The sequence below is a fragment of the Schistosoma mansoni genome, chromosome W (assembly GCF_000237925.1).
Source record: "Schistosoma mansoni strain Puerto Rico chromosome W, complete genome".
NCBI lineage: Eukaryota > Metazoa > Platyhelminthes > Trematoda > Strigeidida > Schistosomatidae > Schistosoma > Schistosoma mansoni.
This window is the reverse complement of record NC_031502.1, coordinates 28,917,797-28,937,099: the sequence shown is the minus strand read 5'-3', so window position 1 is coordinate 28,937,099 and position 19,303 is coordinate 28,917,797. Positions and strand designations below refer to the sequence as shown.

Below are 19,303 nucleotides of genomic sequence, written 5' to 3'. Positions count from 1 at the left end.
CGGCCCGAATAGCTCAGTGGTAACGTCTCTGACTGTGAAGCTGAGTGACACGAGATCCAATCCGCCAGGGAGCGTCAGTTCCCTCAAGATTACAGGTACACCTTGCTGACGAGTGCCAAGTAGCACGAAACCCGGGTCCAGGGTTTCCTGTTGACCACCTCCAACCACCATGTTACCTTAATGTAACACAAAGTGTTAAGATAGATGGTCGGTGAAGCGTATAAAGCAACAACATAACTTTATTCAAATCTTTCCAGCTCAGTAGTTTTCAATGATTTTTTAGGGATCGTTCAGTGTAAGCTAGACAATCGTTATAACCAAGACACGTTGCACAGACATTAAATCGATGTTCTCGTTATTTATAAATGGAGATCAACGCCTATTTACAAAAGACCTACAGATTTTGTAGCAAGCATTATACTAATCACTCACTCAGTAAGAGATCTCTGATTACATTTCATAACGATAGTTAATTTCAAGCAATTAATCTACTTGATAAATTGGGCTAGTGTAATAGGAAAACGAGGATTATCAGGACCATGTTATGGGACATTCCCCTTTATGTATTCAAAAACATTTTCTTCTCATCTTAAGCCTACCCTAGGGATAGTAGTTCATTATCCGGAGTGGTGATTTTCATATTGTTTTTCACATTATTTTCTTTATTATCTCTGTTTCCTCTTACTCTCCATTTGTTTGGTTGTCACTTTATTTTTATATATAAATGTTCCTAACATGTATATGTATGGTCAGATTGTTCGAAATGTATTGCCTTAATACATCAGATGATTCTGATAAACTTCGTCATCTTATTACACTATCCAAAGTTAGTCACTTTATAATATAACGTAATTATCAATATAATTAGTTGATTATCATCTCACAAAGTTCAAATGAACCGGTTACATTGAAGTACGAATACTATACAAAAAAGCAAACTGGAAAATTTCTATTTGCAATATGTAAACTGGCTGATCAGAAAATTATTGCATTAATGCCTTTAACGGTAAATGAATCCCTCAAGTAAATAATCTTGTATGCCCTCGACATTGATACTGACCTCATTAGTCTTACTGGATGCAGGCGCTCAGTCACTCATCCGCACCAGATCACTAATGGGTACGTCGTGCTACTCATCCCTTACAAGTGCTAGCCAGCTTAGATCAAATGCTTCTCGACTTATTAGTGACCAGTAGAATATATCTTCGAGCTCCTTCATTTCTAACTTCTGATTTGATTGGGTTGGTATTCTTTGGTTGAAAAGGTTCTAAGGTTAAAGGTATTATCAAACTCCGAATATCTGTGACATCTTTATATTCTTTCTCAATTTGTTCAACGTAATTAATGTTGTAAATGCAGGATAAGAATTACTGTGTTAGGAAATCTATATTATCATCCTAAATGAACAACATTTACAAAATACTCATTAAAGCGTAATAAACTATGAACATTTAAAGCATATACATTTTTTATAATTGTTGGGGCGATCCTGAAAATTTCTCGCAATAGACCAGATTAGCTCAGAAAACATTAAGAAGTATTCTACCCAATCAGAGTTTGATTAGAAATTTTGCTAGAAATATCGCAAAAATGAAAAGTCACATGTAGAGGTTTTGATTGACTGATTACTACACTGCTACTATGTTTAGTAGTATTCTAGAATTTTCAGTAAAACCCAAGGACTTCTAAAATACTATAAAGCCCTATATTTTCTGTACATAAAGGAACCTTTTGAGTATAGTTCTCGCATATTTTACGCCTTTTCTTTCGTGTTCAAGTCGCTGTGTAGTTCTAGCTTGGGGATCACGAGACTAGCTTAGGATCCAAGTATAGCGTTCAAACAGCAAGACTTATCGATAATTGTCTAATCCATCGGAGTGGATAATTACAATTACTACGATTAACCTGCGTAACGACTGACGAATGTGAGAAATCTAAATTCCATGGATATACTGTGCAAAACAACACTTGATGCAACTTACTATTAGCCACACAGTATTATTTCATCCCAACAAAGAACCTCACATCACAGGTATTAAAAAAGTAGAAATAAAAGAAGTTTAATTACTGTGACCAAACAATATCATAATTCGATGTCTTAGTGTCCTCACAATCTGTCTTTTTCAACAGTGGTCTAACATTGGTCAGCTCATGGCTTCAGTGAAACTCAACAATCTTCACAACTCTATAATAACAGTTATCATCTGCTCACTTGTGACTAGCTTCAAGTGGAAATTTTTGGAGTCCTTGTGAGAAGCAGAGACCAGTAGAATTCAGTGGTCTCAGGTATTAGGAGGTTACTCAACGAAGACGGTGGAAGATGGCCGAGCGATTTTGTTGATTGGTTGCAGTTTGTCATTAACACCTTTGGACGTCAAATCAGTGGTCCAAAGGTTACGCGTCCACGTGCGTGACTGAAGGTCCTCAGTTGCAGTCCTGCATGCAGGATGGTGAATGGACATTATTGTGGAGTCCCTTACTAGGATAAAACGGCTATCTAGTGCTTCCAGGTTTTTGACGGTGGTCCAACATTGATCTCGATTCACAAAATTTAATTTGAAGGGGGACTGAGATAAGTTGAATGACCAATGAAAGTCAATAAAGCACTGGTCAGATGAGCATTGAGTTACATTTCAAAATGACCAAAGTAATAAACGTATCCGATAAATCCTGAATAATAGCCCGAATGATATGGGAGTCACGTCACGTTGATAATCACTGCTTTATAACAGAACAATTTTCTATGATTACTTATTTTGATGATTCTTTAACTCATATCAATTCCATAAGAAAACCACATGGAATTTATGAAATTCTAGCAAACTGCTCAAATAAGGAACTGATATTTCAAACAGTAACTGTATGGTGTTTCTTTATTATTAGTACCTTGTTGCTGAATTTATTCGGCATGATGAAAAATAAATTGCCAATTGAATGTAAAATACTTTAGATGTAAAAGAACTCAATGCTCAGTGTTTTACACAGTGCTATTTAGCTGAAAGTTTGATTTATGTTAATATGTTTTCAGTTTACTTTCTGGCTTTTACGACTATTTTTAATTCTCATAGTTGAAAGCATGAGTCAATTGAAGCTAGACCACCATGGAAAACCTGGAAGCACTGGACGGCCTTTTCGTGGATTGGTTGAAGTTAGACATTAACACCGTTGGATGCCGGCTCATTGGTCTAGTGTTTAAGCGCTCGCACACGAAACTGGTAGGCCCTGGGTTCGAATCTCGTGAGACGGGATCGTGGATGCGCACTGCTGAGGAGTCCCGCAATAGAACGAAACGACCGTTCAGTGCTTTCAAGTTTTCCATGGTGGTCTAGCTTCGATTGACTCATGATTTCAACTATGAAAATACTGAAATCTCCACAAAACCCCTTCTGATTATGTTCAATTCAACATTTGGTAACGTAAATATTTTTTAAGAACTCTCTGAATTAAGAACCATAAAATCTTATGTACTTCTTATTACAGACTAGTAACATTAGTAACTGTGATTGTGTATCACCAACTTACATTCAAAAAGCTTATTTCTCCCTATTACACTGACTAAAACCATTTTTGTTTTTCTAGTTCTATTCTTGAGTTTTTAGGTAGCTTGTAATAACAAAATTGAAGGGTCATATAATTATCATTACCAGTTGACATCGTCTGAATATATACTAAACATTATAGAGCACTGAACAGTCATTCAACTCTAGTTTGAATCCATGAGGTGATATACTAAACCCATATATTCAGGGAATTTCTGATTAAAATTTCATTAACGTCTTTAAAAAAAAGATTAAAAATCAATATACAGCAGAACAAATCATACGAAAAGTAATCATAATTATTCATCGAAAATGTCCACATTGTAACAGATTCTATTCAGAACATAAGACTAATAATGTAATTGTGTTTAAAAATACTGATATCATTCTGACTGAATGTTTATTATTTGGAAAGTATTGCTCATATATTATAAATGTGTTTTAAGATAGAAACAAAAACTATTTAATTACAGTATACTTAGGAGTTAGGAACTGATTGATAGAACACTTTGATTATTAGTGATTATTTATATCATATGTTTAATAATACATAAAACAATTTTACTGACGTGAAAGCGATCATGTGTGTAAGACTATTTATATCTTGACTAATTACACTGTCATTTGACTAATCATTTAATTGTCGTCAATGTATCCATTTTATCTATTTGGCAAGTACATAGATTTAAACAAACTTTTTGAGCTATTTTTATTGCACACCTAGATATCTTAATGGATATTCAAAGTTCTCATACTTCTCCTACAGGTTTTTTTTAGAAAAAAGAAAATTTCTTAAATTCCTTCTCACTTTAATGCTATATTAAGCTAATAAAAACAATTTCATGCTAAGTTAATATAAGTAAACAAATAAGTATATATCATATTTCTATCGTCAATACTTCAATAAGCTTAAACAATACGGTTATTATTTTTAACACATACTGTAATCAACAACGTTCGTAATGTACATTGATTGATAAATTATAAGATCATCTAAAAGCATCTCTATTTCTTCAAATTATCTTCCTACATTTTCAGAAGTATCTGTGTTCCATAGTATCAAATATTCAACTTTATAACATGATTATCAGAAGGGGATTTTTGTGGTGATTTAGTATTTTCATAGTTGAAGGTGTGAGTCAATTGAAGCTAGACCACCAAATAAAACCTGGAAGCACTGGATGGTCGTCTCGTCCTAATGTGGGACTCCTCAGCAGTGCGCATCCACGACCTCGCCTCACGAGATTCCAACCCAGGACCTACGAGTGGAATTCAAACGACATCTGTTGTGAGATAGGAACTCACTGAAGACAATTGGTGAACGGTTGCTCAACTTCATGGATTTATAACATGATGTTTGGATGCTATCGTATTATGCAGTTCATATTCAATAGGGTAGTAAAATATACCATATTTAGTAGTTAAAAAAGTCTACCATTCTGAACAACTTCAATAGCATATTTTTTGGCGAATTGTACATCAATGTACCTCACTCTCTAATCTTTATAAGATTGTTCACCTTCCAAGACTAAATATCTGAAATCACATGAAATAAAGCAGTATATGTTTTATTTAATGTATAGTTAACATTTAAAGAGTACACCATTTCTGTGTTTCACATTTGACTTCCTGATCTCATTCTTCTTTTCATTCAAATGTATTATTTACAAAACAAAACGCACCTCTGTAATCTTCTTGTCCGTTTGGTTATTTAATATTTTCTGGCAACTGGTAGATCAATAGTTTAAAGGTATTCGGTTGTTAGAAAGATATTTCATATTACTGAGTCTTAAAGCTCAGACAAGTATGTAGTCCATTTTTGTAACAGTAACTTCATGATACCATTTTTCTACGAGTCGTATTACTGAACATTTTAGGTTCACTTCAATTTTTACAGTCTTCATTGGTAATTAGTAATTTACAGTCTATGTTCTATTCGACCAATAATGACAAAATGTGAATCATAATTTTACGAGAGTATTTTATCAAGAAAAGGTTTTATAATACTACTTTTAAGCAGACAAATTTAAATGATCGGAATGGCGGTTTGTGAAGATTATAGTGAGTTTGAAAGTTGAATTCATGAGTTGATGCAATCTAAACCACCAATGAAAACTTGGAAGCATTGGATGGACATTTCCTCTTATTATGGGATTCCTTAGCACTGACGCCTCCACAGTGCTACATGATCGGACTCTAACACACAAACTGGTGTGTCACGAGTGATTATTGTTTCACATTATTTTTGCGTAAATGAGCATTTACACTTGATGGATATTACAATATCAGTACTTCGTTATTTGGACTCAAGTTTTTGAAGGCTTTGTCAGGCAAATTATCATGCCGACGTAAATACTATTACTTGAGCATTGATATTAGTATTATCTTACTTAGACAGGTGTTATTTTTTTCTTCAAATGAACAAAGATACAGAGATAAGATTTATCAGGGAAGAGGTATCAATCTTGTTAGAAATACATCAAGTAACTTATTTCTTCTCCAGACCGGACTCTGAAGATCATTGTTTCTGATCTCTTCAATGTAATTTCAAAGCCTTCAAAAACTTGAGTCCAAATAACGAAGTACTGATATTGTAATATCCGTTATGTGTAAAAGAATTTTTGAGTATACGTTCTATGAAACAGTAATCATTCGTTTCCTTCTATATGTAACTTTATTCCTCTTAATCTATCTGATCATGTTTATCGTACTTATTTTTGGTTCAAAGGAGATTATTACTCCTTTGCCTATAAATTTAGTTCTTTAATAGCACTTCTGATATTGTATAACATTTTCCTGAAAGTTTTACACTTTCTCCTAAACCTGAAGTCTTGTGTGATCCCACATTGATTTGTCGTGCTTGACTGTCTATATTTGAGTTGATTGATTTGTCTCATTACTAATAGACATAAAATAGTTTTTATTCGTCGTCAGTACATTTTCGCTCACTCAAGAAAAGTTTCGTGTCCACGAAAAATCTAATGATTGCATTATAAATTTGTTCTTATTAGTTCTGTATAACCTTGTGTCGGTTGGAATGTTCAGATGTAATGCCTTTCAAATATTTCTTACACTTTTTAATTGTATTTGAGTTTAAATAATACAATAAATACAACAGGTCCATTGTATTTTGTTATCTTTTAGGGATATTAAACTTCGTCAACATAGACGCGAAAGCTATTGTTATGTCTATATGTAATATGACTAATTTGTTTAAATTACAAAAATACGATACAATTTCAGTGTGCTCAGTAATTTCTGTCTGACTTGAATACTATTCCATTCATGAATATTAGAGTACGAGTTTGAAAGTCCTGGGAATCACTAGTTATTAAATGCGATTGGATCCCTCTACAAATCTGAATGAAGCCAAAGCAACAATTAAGGCAGGATAGTATGAATTCACTTTATTTCTTGGTTTCTCATCAGCTGCTTACATTAATATATGTTTTAGAAAGTAACATTGAGGTATGATATAATGGAAAACAATTGACATTGATGACGAAAAAAATTAAAATAGCGAGGAACTGTGTAAGAATAGGTGTTAGATCATTTGGAAATCGAATTCAAAATCATAGGGGGTGAGTGAGTCAGTAACTAAATGAAGCCCGAAAACAGATAAGAAAGATTGTGTGATAATTAGAGTGGTTGTTTAGAGTTTACATAAGATTCAAATCACTTGAAAATAGATATAGAAGACTTGCAGCACTAAGATAGTAATTGTCTAGGATTACATACCAAAACGATGGGTTATATAACAACAAATCAGGATTTGAAGAGTTTACATAAATTTAGAGAATTAAGCATATAAAAAACCGATGAATAAATGGATGATTTTGGTGTACATAAAATAGGAATTAGTTTGACAAAGACCATATAACAAAACAAACACTAATAAAGTAATAATAATAATGACAATAACAAAAGAGTAATAATTTATTAAGTTAGTGATACATTGTTTACTGTCTCATTCTGGACACATAAATAAATTTTGAGTTTCTGTACTGCTACTGTTTCAGTAAACCGGAGACGCTGAGTTTCTTTGTCCGCTGATAATTCTGGAGGATTGTGGACTGTCAGTGGTGTGCTCAGTATCAATCAAATGCCGAGCTACTGCACAATATAGAGACACAGCGCCTTTCAGTCTCAAATTTCTTGGAACGTGCTCGGAAATCTGAATCTATACCCTCTTTTCTGTTCTTACGATGTCTGCTCTTTGGTATGTACAAGTAAACTGTTAAATTCAGTTAAAAGTACTGAGAAAAGAGGATCTATCCATTTTTGTTTGAGTGAGTGAGCAGTTCATCTAACACTTCGTCAGTCTTGCTGATGGATAAGCAACCTTATTCACAGCATCCTAAGGTTCATTATTCTAGTAATTTCATTTCCTTTGAAGCTCAAAAATAATAGGCAGGTTTTCTTTTCAACTGTATTGCATTTAACACATACGTTGGTTTTGTCATAATTCCTAATGAATCGGACATACATTTAAATCCTGAAACCCTGTAGAAATAAATTGTACGGTTTAAAATCTGGTATTTGACTAGAAAAGGAATTAAAGATGATAGTTTTTGACTCATTTTCTTACTTCAGTCAAATATTATGTCTGGAGTTAACTGAAAAATCTGGCATTCTCAAAAGCTGATTCCACTTTCTTATGAATCTCTTAAAGAACCATCATTATGTTAGCTAAAGTAAGGAAAGTTCGTACTCCATTATAGAGCTAAATCGTGTAAAATTATTAGACAGAATAACCAGAAATTAAGATAACTTGTTATGGAATATCAAAAGCAAATTGTGAGGTGTAATTTTGAGCATCATGACCAATTTTGTAATAAATTGCTGGCAAGAAACAAAATACCAGATCTAGGGTAAGAGCTCACATAAATAGCCAGATACTCCTTTCAGAATGATAAAACTGCATACATTAACTATGAAACAATACATGGAACTGACTCGCGATAGATTATGAATTCTAGTACATTACTTAGACGTCCTCAACTAATTCATATTCAAAGTCGTACAAACAGGCGTCTAATTGACAGTAACCCTCGTTTTAGTAAAAGCATAGGCCAGAGCTCAATAAGGGATAGAAAAGCAGTATGTAAAGGTGAGCACCAATACGGTAAATCATTATTGTGTGGCAAACTCCGTTTTCAGAAATAGTGTGCATTTCATTGTACCAAGTACTTTGAATGAGTAAAATTTGCCTATATCAAGTGTATGTCTGAAACAGACATTCATTTTACTAATGGTGGTAATAAATATTTCGATGATGAGCTTGGTGAGACGCCTGGTTTAAAAATTCAAAATTCAGCCTATCGTTAATCGACATCATGGTTCTAAAGTATTTTCTCAAGTTGATTTAAAACATATGTAGTCATGTATACATCCTCAAAATAAATAGATCTGCATGTCTTCGACATTGAAACTGACCTCATTAGTTTTAGTCGACACATCTAGCTGCAAGCGCTCGGTCACATATCCACACCAGATCACTAATGAGTACGCTATGCTACGTATCCCTTACAGCTGCTAACCAGCTTAGATCAAACGCTTATCGACTTGCCATTAAAGAACTCGATAACTTTGGTCAATTAAATAAGCTTGAGTAAGGTAAACATGTGGGATATGATGAAAGGAATCTTAAATGACTATAGATACTAGCAAATTTTATTCCAAATACTTGAAACATATGCCTTAATCTATCTATAACCCGAGGTAGATTACCAAAACAGTGGAAGAGCGTCATAGGAAATCTTGTCTTCAAAACAACAAGGAGACGAATATCTGAAATCCATCAGCCCATAAGCCTAACCAGCGTGATTGTTAGGATCTTAGGGAAAGTTATTCTGAAGGGTCCGTTTGAGTTTCTAAGCGAAAATCGAATTAATTCCAAGTTGTCGTGCTGGCGAACTGTGTTTATTGAGGTCCCCCATGGTAGAGATTTGGGCTCAATGTGGTTCCTTCGATATGTCAGTCAGTCAGTCAGCTACAACCCTTCGATATGTAACTGCCCTCTTAAATTCCTTTCACCTAGCTTCTTGTATGCTGACGGCATCAGGGTAAAAAAAAGCAGCGAAGAATAAATTTGATCATTCTGAACTTCAAAATGATCTTCAGAGATTATCTGAAGGGTCTAAAAATTCGAAGTTGTCCAATGGCTTTGTGATACATACAGCTCATCAAGGCACAGGTAAACAAATGGCAAATTACATTAAGCTGTCTGTTTTCCGGACACAATGACCTAAGAGTCATCGTCAGGGCTAGATAGCTACTCCACTCTACCTTAAAGTGTCATCAAAGATTTTAGAATCCTATGGTCAATACGTTGAACCTTGGGCCTAGTCGATACTAAGATATTTTTGAGTTTGTTCACCGTTTCCGTTCATCCCAAACACAAGTATTTCAAAAATAGAGTCAGTTCCTGCCTGGTACAACACAGAGATCTGTTGAGAAAGGTTAAAAATCACTGCCGTACGACAAAGTATTGGCGAAATTAAAATTATTTGCCTAGTCATATAGACAGACCAGAGGAGACTTAATCGCTGTTCTTTAATCAAGTAAAGTGCACTTGCACTGCCATAGCTACTTCCTTGAAGTGGTGTTTGGACTTGCCTATCGTGAATACTGAACAGATCTTTATTACTGATACACATGTTCCACTAGGTCTTAACATGCCAAGCAGATTGGTTTAAGAACAGTAAGAATAGAAGTAGAAATATAGGTTGTTGAAGTCGTAGTGATGATCGCAGAGAGACATTAAAGAAATAAGGCATTTCCCTCAAAAAACCATCTTCTAATTCCACCTCACAACAAAAGGAGATAGAGAATGTTGACATTAAAAATGTTACATCTCACCTTATCCCATGGACTTACAAATCCTGCGGCAAGACCATTTGAAATGCGAAGTTTACACTTTCCATAGAAACGCCATGCGCAAACGGCCTCAGGCAGTTTTCCCTTGGGCTCTGCGATCACTCTCCCAGGTCAACAAGACCACCACCAATTCACCGAAAAGTGACTATCACCTTCATAACTCTATCAGCATCCAAGATCATCATGTTAACGATCGAATACACTCTCACCTCCTAATAATTCTTCCATCCCCACAAATGACAATTTTCATTTATCTTTATCATCATGTGCCACCAATGTTAGTGATTTCGGTTCACGAAATATCATTTATGGTCCCCTGAAACCACACTCTGAACTACATGTTGTAGCATTCAATGTTCGAACCTTGTGTCAGATAGGACTCTAAGACCTCGCATTATTGATGTATACTGAGTCTTCAAAACGACTATAGAGGATCCATATATTTACGTCATATTTACGTTACGTTAAGAATATATTTCAGAAACAACCAGAAAGGTAGCTAGTCGGTCGTTCAGAGTGAAGGCAGCTTAAAAAAGGTTGATCAAAAGCCTACATAATGATCGTTAGCAGTGGTAGGCAGCGAAATCAGAAGACGTAAAAATCAGCATCAATAGGTAACAGTAGACAGCTGTTCAAAACTTATTAGGGAAACGAGTATTAAAAATCCGGTTGTTAGTGAAACTATCTCCAAAAAAGACGGGACTATTATTCACTATCAATCCAGGAGAATGAACCGGTGGGCAGAACACTTTAGGAAACAACCTAAGTGGTCTTCAGTTACCCATTATCTCCACGCAACCTGAATGGCAAACTGATGTAAATCCTGTTTTTTATGATTGAAAAGGCTATAAGTAACCTAAAGCGAAGGAGAGCAGCAGGGCACAATGGAATAACTTTTGAGATTTTTAAGGATGGTGGTTCAGTTTCGGCAGTTAGATTAACTGAAATTTTAGCGAAAATCCGGAAAATTAACGTAATCCCATCCGACTGGTCTCGATCACTGATCGTTCCAGTTTATGAGAAAGGACAAAAATCCCTTTGTGACAATCACAGAGGAATCAGTCTAACTATATAGTGTCTAAAATATTAGTTTCAATAAAACTTCGGCTTCTAACTAGAGCTCATGGAGAGCGAACCCGAAAAAACTAGTCTGGTCTCAGACCTGCACGTATTAGGTGTTGAAAAAATGTTTTGTTGGTAAATGAGTTATTATTTGTCATAATGTTATCCGGCTTTCAACTCATCGAACCGAAGTGGAATTTTCAAGTTTCTTCATTGATATTTGCATATAGGTTCTTCAACTAATTTGTGAACGTAAAAATATTTGTTCAAATATACATTTACCAGCGCAATCAGGCAGTAGTGTTGTTTTGGAAAACATGAGAAGGGGTTATACTAGACAAGCATATATGGAGTTGGTAAACACTATTCATGAAATAGTTCCAAGTTAGTATCCTTTATTTAGTTCATTTGTAAATTTAAATTACCGTAATTATGAGTTTTTATCGTCTAGTTTAAGTTAATAAGTTGGTGAACCAAGAAAAGTTATATTATGCACTTACGATTAATTCCATTTAGATTTTCTAATACCATCGAGCTAATAAAATAAATGTCACTTCCTAGATTGAAAAAACTGACTAAAAGAGATTTGAAATCATTTGTTTAAGAAAGTAGTAGTCAGAACACAACCAGTTTTCTTAACAAACAGTTTGCCTTGGAGTATCCAAATCTATCTAGGGACCAAAACTAGTGTGGTATTGTTACAAGAATTTGAAAGGGACGAATTACGCTTAAAATCCCTTAGATAAAATAGATTAGACTTCTCCAAACGTACAGTTTGTTAATGAAAATAACTCAGCGCTAACAATCTACAAACCGCAAATAGTAAAGTATACAGGAGCCAGTTATTTTACCAAAAACTACAAGATCGCATTCTTCACTTTAAATCAGTAAGTAAACTTGCAGAAAATCCTATAAGTCAGAAAACAACACAAAACTGCATCAAGCAGGAATATTAACAAATAGCTCATTCTACTTGGTATTAAGTAGCATTCTGTGAAAGAGAAAAGGAGGAGCGAAAAGAAAACAGAGTTTGTGAATACCAAACAGATTTAATGAAGATTATCAGTTGTGATAATCAAAATCGTTGTCTGTGAATCCCATGCATTACATTTTAAACAGTCTTATTTTAGTGAAAGAACATACGGACTGTCTCCTTCTTGCTTAGTCTACAGGCCTTGAGAGTGTTTGTGCAATTCGCTCTCCCTAAAATATTTTTCTGATGGAACTTGTTCATTCCAAGCATCAATTAGGTTTTCTAATATTGCAGTGAAGAGCTTCATTCTATGAATATATGTATACACCTAAGGACCGTATTTATTTCTTTGTTATAATCTAGTTAAATTCTGATTAGCCGCCGAATGTTCTGGAATTAACTAAATGTGCTAGTTTTGATATGTTTGTATGGATCGTTTTCGAATACTCACGTAGTTCATACTGTTGTTATCTTTTTTCCAGATGTTAGCCTTACAAGTGATTTTATCGCAGGATTTTGTGGTGAAACTGAAGAAGATCACTCTCAATCTCTTGAGCTTATTGAACGTGTTGGTTATTCATTTTGTTTCTGTTTCCCATACAGTATGCGTGAGGTATGCATCATCCCTATCGCTTTTGAAATTCCTTTTTTTATTTCATCGATGTCGATTAACCATTAGCTCTTTCTGCAATGAACCAGTCGCTAAACGTTGAACAGAGTCTAATGTATCAAATACTCGACCATATGCTAATAGTGTACTATATGAAGGGTAATAATACTATCTAGCTGCACAACTGGAAATCAACACAGTGGGTTAGGTTATTTTACTTAGAAAGTTATTTTTTAAAAACACTAAGGTGAAATAAAGACTTTCGGTATGTTCTTTAACTCACACCCTATTTAAATGTAAAAGTTCCTTCTACATGTCTATTAACATGAGAACATTTGAAAAATATTGTTAAGAATCAATAATTCGTTATACTCTAAACACTATATGCCAACTCGGTATTGTCACATCACCACATTAAGTTTACTGTGGTAAGATTCATGTACTAACTCCCATACGAATGGGTCATTAGGCCCATTCACCCAATCATTTCAAAGCTGATGCATACTATGTAGATCAGTACCTTGTTTGATGATACTCGTGTTTACGACTAAAGTCCGTTTGTTAAGACTGTGAACGTCTAGAGACTAGTGCTGGTAATATGCTGAGGATGTCAAACCACCACCTACCCCAACATCCCAGTAGTAACTAGCATAGAAGCAAGTTAAAAAAACTTAAGGGGTAACCGAACTAGGACCTACCACCAATCTGTAAACCCATTAAATATTAGTCAGTCTTGTTGAGAAGTATAAATTGTCTGCTTCAGGACCATGCAGCAACCGTCAAAAATTGTTGGAGACACTAAGTGATATAGTTGGAAATCGATTGTAATTCAACAGATGAATCCGTTGTTTGCTTTTTTAATATTCCACACTTTGTTGTTCTTTGAATTCGCTTGCTTTTTTAAAAAAATGTCTACCCGTGTTTAATTTTCACTATTGACTCGTCCTCTCTCACCGGATACTCCTTAGAATTGTAGGAGTTCAGACCAATGGACATTTATGACGAATAAGTTTAAATCATTGAAAATAAATTAAAGGACATTATGACCCACTTTGTACGATTCTGTATATGGTCCAGTATTCTAATACTTAAAAGTAAGAAAATTTACGATGCATTTCACCACAATATGTTTATTCAATCTGTTAACATAAACAACTAAGTGTTTTTTACTCGTTTTCTTGTACTTCCTCTATTTGCATTATCTGTTGTATTTTGACTTCACTTTAGAAAACCTTTGCATATCATCATTTAACTGATGATGTACCAATTGAAGTGAAAAAACGACGACATGACGAGTTAGCGATGATATCTCGAAATAAAAGTTTAGAGTTTAATCAGAAACAAATTGGCACCATTCAAATTGTTTTAGTTGAAGGAGTAAGTTAACTAAAAAATGGCATAACGACTAATTCGCGCTAAAGTGTTTATTCAGAGCAACTATTATTTGAAAAGGTAAAAGTATTTTGATCATCTCAAGATAAAACTTTCTTCAGTCAGCGCTAAATGCCAATTTCATTATCGCGTGAATAGTTCTTGTTATGATGAAGCTACTGCTTGTTTCCGAATGATTAGTGATCCTTGAAGCCTCTTTGAATTGATTGATTATTTAACAATACAATTGACTCCCCCTTAAAAAATTCCAACTTATCAGGCATTGAGTGATTGGACTAAATATTCTCTAGGCTGAAAAAATACTCACATGGCACATTTCTTAAACTTGAACTTGGACTTCAGACTATCTTCCTATTTTCAAATCCGATCACCAGTGTTGATAAAACAAAAATTTTTGACCTATCAATTCAACAAGTCTTATGAAACATCGTACTTGAGTGATGTACTTTGTAAAATCTTCTGGAAAAAAGGGATTACTTAGTCATTTTTATTTAAATAAATAAAATGGTTCAAGACTATGAAGTTTTAGAAAGAAAGAATTCATATCTTGACTTATCCCTATAAAGTGAACGAGACTGAAAAGGCCTCACTACCTTAACATGTCTTTATTTCGTTATTCTGAATAATATCCCAAACCGATCCCTATCAGATGTTATAGTGTTGCATTTTCACATACTCCACTACATAACTTCGTAAAACTTTTCTAATAGAAACACAGAAGGATATCTGGAACTTATAACTGATTACATATGTTAGTTATAGATGAACTAAACACTATAAATCATACCGCTTATCAGATTTTTATTTACGGTTAGTATGTTCGACAAGACCCTTCTAGTATGACAACGGATTTGATGTAATTGGATAGATCAAGCAACAAACACTCGATTGTGCATCAAGACTTGCTCAATCGCACACAACAAGAGAAAAGATTGAAGGGAACCTTTTTCTCTCAAGAAAAACTAATCATTTAAGTAAATACCACTGTATATAACATTTACATAATCTTGAATAAGCTATGTAAAAGTGGTGTACCAAAATAATGCTTAATACGAAAAACCAGTAATAAGAGAGGTAAATTATCATTGATTATAAACGGTGTTCACAGTGTGATGTGACTACTAATTAGTATTAAATGATCATTCGAAATACTAATAGCATTGTTTTTCGAAACAACTCCGACAAGAATTTCATCCACTTAACTATGCCAAAACGTACTTATTGTGGCTGTAAATAATTCCCCAAAATCAATAGCTTTCTAAGTGTTCGACATTGGATGCTGACCACGTTGTTTAAGTGGACTTGTTTAACTGAAGGCTTTCGGTCATACATCCGCACCAGATCACGTTTCATCTCGGCGTGGGACACTGCTCCTACGTTTACATAGCCAGCTTATAGTAAAGGTTCCTCGATATATTGGTAACGTATCAAATATATCTTTCCTACCTCTTCTCGTCTGACTTCTGATATCCGTCTGACCGGGAACGATCGATTATAGAATATACTACTGGTTGCTAGTTGAAAAGCTAGAATATCCGTTGTATCCTCAGTGGTGAGCCCGACGTGATCTGGTACACCAAGCCAATATACTGTGAGTCTGTTCCATTTTGGAATATTATTATTCATTGTTATTCTTTATTTGAATTTTATATATTGTGATATACTGTTTTTTCGCGATTTTTTTTCCCGGATATATTTTAATTAGACATTTTTCGTTATCTATATTACTATGACAAAACGCTCACCCAAGGTTTTTAAGTTAAATTCTATTCCCCTATTTCGATTCAGTTAACGCCATTTTGGCCCGACAATATCGAGTCCTGGTTCTGCTACGCAGAAGCTGATTTTTGCATGCACGGAATCACGGACTCGCGCACACGATTCCTCGCGGTAGTTAAGGCGTTACCGCGCGAGTTTAACAGGTACGTAACACCTAGTATGTTTACTAGTGATGTTCCCGAACCTTACGAATCTCTCAAATGTTCGATTCTCAAACGTGGAGACCTAACCGACCGACAACGGTTAGACCAACTCCTCCATAACATCGACTTGCAACATGGTTCTGCGACAGACATGTTGCTAAGAATGAGAGAGGTTATCGGCCAACGAACTTTCGATGGTGGCCTATTCAGACAACTTTTCTTGTCTAAACTTCCTTATCAGGTGCAGGCAGTGCTTGTTTCATTTCAAAACAACGCCATAGATGAGCTGGCTGCATCTGCCGACCGAATCTTAGAAATCACTAAATCTTCTAAGGCCGAGGTCTTTTCCGTCATAGAAAAACCTCAAACGACCCCGAATGACATTACCGAACTATGTCGTAATGACCGTAGTCGGTCAAAATCCTCACGTAGGAACGTTTCACGTAAGAGATCTGTCTCTCGTGGTCGAGAGACAGACAATCCCGACTGGTGCTGGTATCACAACCAGTACGGTAAATCCTCTAGAAAATGCAGGAAGCCCTGCAATTACCCGAAGTCTAAGGCGACTGACACGAATAAGATTTCGGGAAACTTCCAAGCCGGCACGCGTTAACGGCAACCGTAGCCGGAGAACACAGCCGCCTCTTATATGTCACTGATGTGACGACGAAAGTTCGCTACCTCGTCGACACCGGCGCAGAAGTTAGCGTTCTTCCCGCGAACTCCAACGACAGACTTCGCGAGTCTGTTTTAAGTTTACAGGCGGCAAACGGAAAACCAATCGCTACTTACGGTAAAAGGTACGTCTACCTTAACGTGGGTGTACGCAAACTCATACACTGGATTTTCGTTGTTGCAGATGTCTCTATGCCAATCATTGGTATAGACCTGTTACAATACCACAATCTACCCATCGACACACGCTCACGAAGATTAATAGACGGAAACACCAAGTCATCTGTTTGCGTAACTCCTTGTTCTGGTTGCAGGTTATCCGCAGTCACGATTAAGCACACCATAGACCCCTCGTACCAATCAGTACTCGACAAATACCCCGAGATATACCAATCGCAATCGAAATTGACTTGTGTAACCAGCAATGTTACACATCATATCTCGACTACAGGACCACCTGTATTCTCGAAAGCCCATCGACTCGCTCCCGAAAAGCTTAGGTTAGCCAAAAACGAATTCGACCATATGATGGACCTAGGGATAATTCGACCATCGAATAATGCATAGTCATCCCCATTGCACATGGTCCCTAAAAAAGACAGCAACGATTGGTGGCCAACTGGTGATTATCGGCGTCTGAATGCTAAAACCATTCCCGATCGTTACCCGCTGCCTCATATTCACTATTTGACAGCTACCTTGAAAGGTACAACTGTCTTTTCAAAAATCGACTTAGTTAAGGCCTATAACCAAATACCGATGGCACCTGACGACGTTCCTAAAACCGCCATCATTACTCCTTTCGGTCTTTACGAATTTCTACGAATGCCTTTTGGTTTAAGAAATGCGGCTCAAACCTTCCAAAGGTTTATAGACGACGTCTTCCGAGGTCTCAACTTCGTACATGCGTATGTTGATAACTGTCTAATAGCAAGTCCGGACAGAGAATCGCATCTCAAGCATCTGGACATTGTTTTCGATCGACTCCAAAGGCATGGCATTACTGTCAACATTCAGAAGTGCCAAATCGGAACCAACTCGTTAGACTTCTTAGGACACACTATTGATGCTCAGGGCATCCAACCCCTTAGGAGCAAAGTGGCGGCCATTCTGGATTACCCAGAACCGACCACGATCAAGCACTTACGAACTTTTAACGGACTTGTAAGTTTCTACAGACGGTTCATACCCAAATGCGCATCCCTTATGAAACCGTTAACCGATCAGCTTCGTGGAAATGCAAAATCAATTAGTTTAGACGACACAGCCCGTAAAGCATTCTCCACAGTTAAGGAACACATCGCTAAGGCAACCCTGCTTGCTCATCAGGACACTCAAGCGCCCATTAGTATCACCGTAGACGCATCCGACTCAGCAACCGGAGGAGTCTTACAACAATGGGTTAACAACTATTGGCAACCTTTAGGATTTTTCTCGAGACGGTTGCTAGACGCGGAATCTAGGTACAGCACTTTTGGTAGGGAACTCCTAGCTATGTATTGTGCTGTACGGCATTTCCAACATTCCATCGAAGGAAGATAATTCACACTTTTTACCGATCACAAACCTCTTACCTTCTCTTTAAGTTCATCTTCAGACAAGTACTCACCATGAGAGTCTCGACAACTCGACTACATTTCGCAGTTTACTTCAGACATACAACACATTTCTGGAGCTAACAATGTAGTCGCAGACGCCTTGTCTCGAATAAGTTCCTTGAACAGTTTCCAAGGAATCGACCTTCTTAAACTCGCTCAGCTTCAAAAAGAAGACATTGATCTTCAGCATGAGTTATCCTCGACAACTCTTAAACTAAGTATTAAGCAGATGGGAACAGGTAAGGAAACCTTACTTTGCGACACATCTACAGGTAGGGATCGTCCAATAGTACCAAAACATTATCGACACAACGTCTTCAATACGTTGCACAATCTTTCTCACCCAGGTGCTCGTGCGACAGTCAAACTTATAGCCGAACGCTTCTGCTGGCCTGGCATGAATAAAGACATGAGGGAGTGGGCACGCTCCTGTGTAAGGTGTCAGAAATCTAAGGTAATCAGGCACAACAAATGTCCCTTAAGCTCTTTTAAAACCCCTGACGCTCGATTCGACCACGTCCATCTAGATTTGGTAGGACCCTTACCCCACTCAAACGGATACTCATATCTCCTAACATGCGTAGACCGTTTTACTCGATGGCCAGAAGCAGTATCTATTAAGGACATTACTGCGGAAACAGTGGCTCGCGCTT

At 36.2% G+C, this 19,303-nt stretch overlaps 1 protein-coding gene across 1 annotated transcript in view; it reads left to right on the top strand.

The window, feature by feature from the left end:
• Smp_147410 (putative radical sam proteins) overlaps window positions 1-14,449 on the top strand; it is a gene marked incomplete at both ends in the record, with an annotated part of 19,148 nt that extends 4,699 nt beyond the window's left edge. The window contains 3 exons of the mRNA XM_018789262.1: window positions 11,711-11,864; window positions 12,936-13,066; window positions 14,291-14,449. Coding sequence (XP_018654723.1) covers window positions 11,711-11,864; window positions 12,936-13,066; window positions 14,291-14,449 — 444 coding nt within the window. The remainder of the gene's footprint in view (window positions 1-11,710; window positions 11,865-12,935; window positions 13,067-14,290) is intronic.
• Window positions 14,450-19,303: the final 4,854 nt, after the last annotated feature.